Genomic DNA, 6,774 nt, shown 5'->3' on the forward strand with positions numbered 1-6,774 from the left:
GTCAACACTCTGCATACTTTCTCACATGATTCAGTTTATTTTGAAAATTCTCAACAGGATCTTGAGCTTTATTGTGAAAGGTTTATGTGGAAAATAAACAAGCAGACATGCGATGCTGTTACCGTCGTTGTTGCTAACGACAACCCATTAAAAACAGGCGCTTGTCCGTCCGTAGTGTGGTTATATTAAATATAAGAGAAAGAGAGAACTTTAAGAAATTAATATAGCCACTACAGTGACCATCAAAACGATGAAAAAAATATTGCCGTAAACAGTTTATTTTGCGACACCACGAAACAAACGATAGCGTAAAATGAAACGATAGACGTTTTTATATCGTCATCCGATATATGTCGTTATATCGAACAGCCCTAGAACAGGATATTAACCCCCAGGTCGCTCTCCGATGCATCTATTGCACGGTGAATGTTAGAAAGCACTTGAGTGGGTGAATGAGGCATGTGTCATAAAGCGCTTTGAGTACTCAGGTAGGGTAGAAAACTGCTAAGAACCAGTCCATTTCAAATAGTTAACTTTATCAGGGTAAGAGCACTTAATCACAGACATGTAACACATGGTGATGTAGGCCACTACACAGCTATCAGCTGGCTTTGCCTGTTCAAAGTACTAAAGGGTAGGAACCTAAGAACCAAAATTGAGTCTTCTAAAGAGAGAGGTGAGTATATTTCAGAGCTCTCAGATGCAGAATGGAAGGCTCAGACATTGTACCTGACTTTAATACATTTGTTCAAGACCAAAAAGAAAAGAGAAACATAAATTAATAGTGACCAGAACTGAGTTCAGCTTGTTGATGTGGCCTCCTCACTTTCTAATGTGGCCAGTAGAGAAAATGAACTGCCCACCCCTGAAGTAACACTACACATGCGTCAAAGGAGAGTGTGTGCTCCCGCTGTTGCATAATATGAGCGCGCGCACACACACACAGAAAGTGCAGTATATGATTGTGCTGTTTCTTGCAGGATAACCTCCTGTTGGACATGTACCTGGCACCACATGTCAAGACACTGTACAGCCAGATCAGAAACAGAGCCCTGATTCAGGTGAGACATACTGCATACACACTGACCGTGCACAGGATAATCAAGTTGCTGCTGATTCTTTGGGGGGGGAACAAAACAGGGTGTATAAATAGTAGCCGTGGCAGGATGAAGCCCCTCCATAAGATAGATCTGCCCCCTGCATTGGTGTAGTGCTGCCACCTTTTTCCGATAGTAACACATTACATCCTACCATCACTGGCTTCAAAAAAACAAAGCAAAGACAAGGGAATGTGTATATTTGAGACAACAAATAGTCACATAAAATATTAGGTATTTGAAAGTTTTACTAGTTTCACTTGTCTGTCATAATGACTGTCACTGTTAATGGATTTACGCAGTTTCTGAATATCTAAGTACTGGATGAATCTTAGGGAGAATCTGTTTCATCTGCAGTTATTGTGACTTGATGGTGGCAGTGTTGTCTCACAGTTTGATTGCCTAAATCCAGTCAGCAGTACTGTGCTGTGCGTGTTTGGCTTGTGGTAACACGATGGCACTGCAGCTGCTGACAGGTCTAGTGAAGTGTTGTGATCTGTAAATGAAGATGATAGTGTTGGTTACAAGGAAGCATCTCATATACATGTAATACTGTTTAACATGCACAGGCATTTCTGAGAAAGATGATTGACCAAACTAATGTAATCACTATAAATCTTTGTACTTTGTACTAACTTTTTCAAGTGTCATGTTTTTGAGCACTGATATTTTTCTTGTGTGTGGGTTTTCTGTTTTTTTTCTCCTCCTCCCAGTATTTCAGCCCCTACGTGTCAGCAGACATGACCAAGATGGCTCAGGCGTTCAACACAACAGTAACAGCTCTGGAGGACGAGCTCACCCAGCTCATACTGGAGGGTCTCATTAATGCACGTATCGACTCCCACAGCAAGGTGAAAACGCTGCACACATCAAACCGTTGCCACAGGTACTTTGTTGTTTGAACCCTGACAAACTGGGACTCTGACCTGCTCGTAGATTCTGTATGCGAGGGACGTCGACCAAAGGAGCACCACATTTGAGAAGTCTCTTCATATGGGCAAAGAGTTCCAGAGACGAGCCAAAGCCATGATTCTCCGTGCTGCTGTGCTGCGCAACCAGATTCACGTCAAGGTAGAGACATTTTCTTCTCTTCACATTGTAGTGAATAACTTTTTTTTTCTTTTTCAGTTGTTCATAATGTTCTTTGTGTTGAGATAGAGGTTATTATCAAGTCTGACTACAGTAAATTTCGTGTGATTTGGTGATGAGCTTCTTTTTAATGGCATATCTAAAATGTATTTGATTGTAAATTAATGAATGGTACAGATTACAGTATTAATATTAACAGAGGGGGGTTTCTAAAATTGGATTGGGTGACTCAGGAGGAGAAACCAGTTATCTACTGGCATGATACATAGTGCGGGTAGAGTGCTACTGACTTTAACTAAGGATAGAGGTGGTTGGTGAATGAATACTTAATTCCACTGACACGCCTTCCACAATGGAATCACTGAGGTAGTTAAACAACTCCTTAATGGCAGGGAACCTGGGGCGGATGGGACTTGCTCTGAGTTCGTCAAGGCCCTTGGAGTATCCTTGTAGTGGATGCTTCAGGAGTACGGGGTATCTGGCTCATTGCCACCAGCCATTCGGTTCCTCGACCACATTTGCAAGAACTTGGTCAACATTGCTGGCAGTAACTAAGACTAGCTCCTGATGGTTGTTGGACTCGGGGTTTTAATATTCTGATAAGATTTTTAAAGTCTTCTTTCCTTTTTGAACCTCACCTGTTATTCAATGTTACAGAGTTTATAGCTATGCTGTTGAACAAGAGTAGTGCCTTACTTGTTTCCTCCTGTTCTCAGTCTCCACCCAGAGAAGGCAGCCAGGGTGAACTCACACCAGCCAACAGTCAGACCAGGATGAGCACCAACATGTGAGGAAGAAGTGAACAGCTGTAGCGCAAAGGGGAAGGTTCACTGTTCTGCAACACACACCACCCCACCCACCGTCTGTGAGCTGAACGCAGAAACGAGATGAAACATAAAGACAGATAAAAACCACTTCTCTTCTTCTGTCAGGTGACAGGGAGCAAACTTTTTGTTTGTCTGACATGGAGATTCAGACAGAATGAAAATGTGTTTTGAATGAAAGCTCAGCACTTAGGCTGTAAGTTACTGGTAGGAGATGCACTTTGCCCTGCTTACACTTTGAGACCTCATTAATAGAAAGTTTTAAAATAAAAAAAAACACCTATCCAAACCCATCTAATCTCTGTTTATTTGTGCCCCTTTCTGTTTTTATCAAAGAATTATCCAACCAACAGCTATTTGTTTTCCACCAGTACTGTGCTGGTGAGGACACAGTTGTCCCTTGTCTTTTGGGCTTTTTTTGGGGTGGGTGGGTAAACCTGGTACGTGGGAATATATTTATGTTGGTTTTTACTGCTATTTCAATGACAGTATATGAGCTCTGAAATTCAGCTTGAATTAGCTTGAGACAGTCTGCTGAAACGAAGTGAAAAAATAAAACAAAAATACAACTTTGGTTCCTGTTTTTTCTAATTTGCACACCAGTTTTATCTGAATTCTTTTCAGAATTTAGTCTCTTAAGAACTAATTGCCATATGTCCTTGGGCTTCATTGACAGATGGAGCTGGCGATCGTCTACATAGCAATGAAAATATATGCTATGTTTTCTAATAGTACTGCCTAAGTGAAACCAAATTGGTCCTAGCATAGAACCCTGTGAAGCTCCACAATTAGTTTTGTGTGTGAAGAGGACTCTGTTTACATGAACAAATTATATTCTGTTAGGTATGGTTCAAATGACTGCAGTTCTGTACCTTTAACTCCCATGGCATGCTCTGATCTCTGTAATAAAATAATACTGTCAACAGTATTCAGTGTTGTACTGAGGTCTACAGGACGAGCACTGTCAGAGGCCACATGAAGATCTTTTGTAACTTTCACTAATGACGTTTCTGTTCTGTGATGAGTTCTGAAACCTGACTGAAACTCTTTGAATAAACCATTCCTCTGCAGATGATCAGTTAGCTGTTTTACCACTTCTCTTTCAAGAATTAGAGATAGAAGGAAGGTTGGAGATTGGCCTACAGTTAGCTAAGACTAAGGTTATAGCCATGGTCTTTTAAGCAATGGTCTAAATAATGCCACCTTAAATACCTGTAGCATGCAGCCCATTAATAAGAAATGGACTCTGCAGTGAAGCCACACCAACCCTGACTTCACAATCCAAGTTAATGTAAACATTAGTGAAAGTTGTAACACAGGTCTGCAAAAAACATTTTTCTGCTGCATGGGATAGTTTTTGTAAATTCTGGGGGTTTTTTTTTTAGAGTGCTGAATTCAAAAAAGATATCCATTTCCCTCCATCATGTACACTTTTTTTTTTTTTTGCAAAACATGAGTTTACATTAAAAAAAAGCACAACAGCAATGAAGCAAGTCAATATTTGATTACAATTAACTATTCATAATTTTTCTGACATTCCTTACCTTTCACTATGAGCAAAATAAGCCTGTTGGCACATGATCATCTGAGCTCCTCACAGCACCAAACCCACTGTGTGCAAATATACTGTTTATAGGTTGGGGAAACCTGCAGTCAGCTGAGACTGTAGAAGTCACTTGGATGAGTGACGAAAACGCTGCGTCCAGATGAACCAACCTTTTGGGATTTACTTACCTGCATGATTGAGCATGCATCCACACATAGAGCACAGGGCACACATCAGGAATACCTGTTCAGTCAATCAAATGAATTAATCAACTTGATGCTTCGTTCAGTGCGTGGCTCTGTAGCCCGCAGATGTGTTAAATGATGTAAATGCAAGCGTTTCACCCACATTTGCGACAACACTCCTAATACAGCAGCAACAGTGATGATGACTCTGGCACAATTAAACGCACTCGGAGTCTGTTTACACACTGCGAAGAGCAAAGAGGCAGCCAATAAAAATGTACATGGGCCATTAAACTCCTAGCCACAGACCTGAGGGTTGTTAGGTTGGACACCGGATTATTAATATTAATTAATGTCTGCTCCATCATAACATTTGTTTTCAGTAGCACTAAAACTCTGCCCCTCTTAACACCAGAAAGCCTTCGAGGGAGACAGAGGAAAGATCATTTTATTATGCCATAGATTTCATATATATATCTTATTTTATTTAACTTTGACTGTACTTGAGATTATTTATATATTTTTTGCATTTCAGAAATTATTCAAAAAAGAAATTTCAACATGACATGTAGGGTTTAGTTGGGATTTTTTGACTGCATGTTTAACTGAATGTTGTATGCAGTTAAACAGTTTTTTTCCTCTTTTGAATATTTATTATTTCTCATTAATAAGACAAAATTATTTATATTATTTCTTATTCAATGAATCGTTTGATTACTCAGTTACTAAAATAATCGATAGCTGCAGCTCTACTGTTAAACATCGAATCAGTAAATTTACATTTCAAAATGTAACACTTTGATTCGCGGGCACTGATTTTTATAATAAAAGCACAGCTGCTTAAGACTGAATTTCTTTTGTGTTTGAACTTTAGTCAATGAGTTCTGTGAATCATTTGTGATTCACTGAACCCGTTTGTAGTTTTTGGGTGCCATAACTGCAACTGACCTCTGGTATGATCTGTCTTTGAGGCTTTGAATCAGGAAGAAGCCTCAAATGCTTCATATGACTTCATCCACTCATCTCTACATGCATGGGTCACCAGGCAAGTTTTAGCAGGTATGATTGAATCTATAAGACATTTTTATGGTTTTAATTTAGATTTTATTTTATTATTTTTTTATCTATGAATTGAAATGTTTTCATTTTCAATAATTGGGTCCTTTCATTTGAAATCATCAATTTCTTTGATGATTTTCTATTAAACCTGCCCCAATTTGTAAAATAAATAAATAAATAATGTTTCATTGGTTTAAACATGTATAATGATTACCATGAAATTTCAGCTTTGGTTAGCAAATATTTTCTAGATCTATATTTACAAAAGACCACAGTTGACCCACTTTCAGGCCATTTTCTTTCTGCACACATCGTGCCCCACGCATCTATTCTAGTTATAATAATTATGTTCAATAGATTTGCTCCTTAATTTAGTTTAACCTGAATTATCATATTCTTCCAGGGCACTAGGTCTCAGAATGGTAGGCAGAACAGGCCTTAAAGGGGAAAACTAGCACATACAGCAGGTAAAATAAATATAGAAAACATCAGTAACTTTCTAAGTAAATATATATATATAAGTGCTACTGACATGAAATTCTCACCAGACGTCATCCAATCCACACATGCAAAGAAATCCAACCATAGATGTCCATGTGTGTGTAATAATCAGAAATGATACAGGGAAAAAGTATTGAACACACTTACTGAAATATATTTACTACTTTGTACAAATACTTTACTTTGTATAAAAGCCTTTGTTGGTGATGACAGCTTCGAGATGCCTCCTGTATGGATAGTTGCATGCATTACTCACATGTGATTTTGTCCCATTTTTCCACACAAACAATATTCAAATCCTGAAGATTCCCTTCTATAAATTCAAAGCTTTAGTTCTTTCCACAACAGTTCACTTGCATTTAGGTCACGTGATTGGCTGGGCCAGTTTGAACATTGTCTTCATCATCAGAATACTTTTTTAATCCCTGAGAAAATTTTGTTCTCAATGTTGCTCTGATCAATCAATCAATCGG

At 38.7% G+C, this 6,774-nt stretch overlaps 1 protein-coding gene across 1 annotated transcript in view; it reads left to right on the top strand.

Annotated features, from left to right (window-relative positions):
- The window catches only part of gps1 (G protein pathway suppressor 1), an 11,470-nt gene extending 8,336 nt beyond the window's left edge, over positions 1-3,134 (top strand). The window contains exons 11-14 of the mRNA XM_013912138.1: positions 981-1,061; positions 1,811-1,948; positions 2,034-2,168; positions 2,903-3,134. Coding sequence (XP_013767592.1) covers positions 981-1,061; positions 1,811-1,948; positions 2,034-2,168; positions 2,903-2,977 — 429 coding nt within the window. The 3' untranslated portion in view covers positions 2,978-3,134. The remainder of the gene's footprint in view (positions 1-980; positions 1,062-1,810; positions 1,949-2,033; positions 2,169-2,902) is intronic.
- Positions 3,135-6,774: the final 3,640 nt, after the last annotated feature.

This window comes from Pundamilia nyererei, unplaced genomic scaffold, assembly GCF_000239375.1.
Source record: "Pundamilia nyererei isolate P.nyererei 1_Seehausen unplaced genomic scaffold, PunNye1.0 scaffold00081, whole genome shotgun sequence".
Taxonomy (NCBI): Eukaryota; Metazoa; Chordata; class Actinopteri; order Cichliformes; family Cichlidae; genus Pundamilia; species Pundamilia nyererei.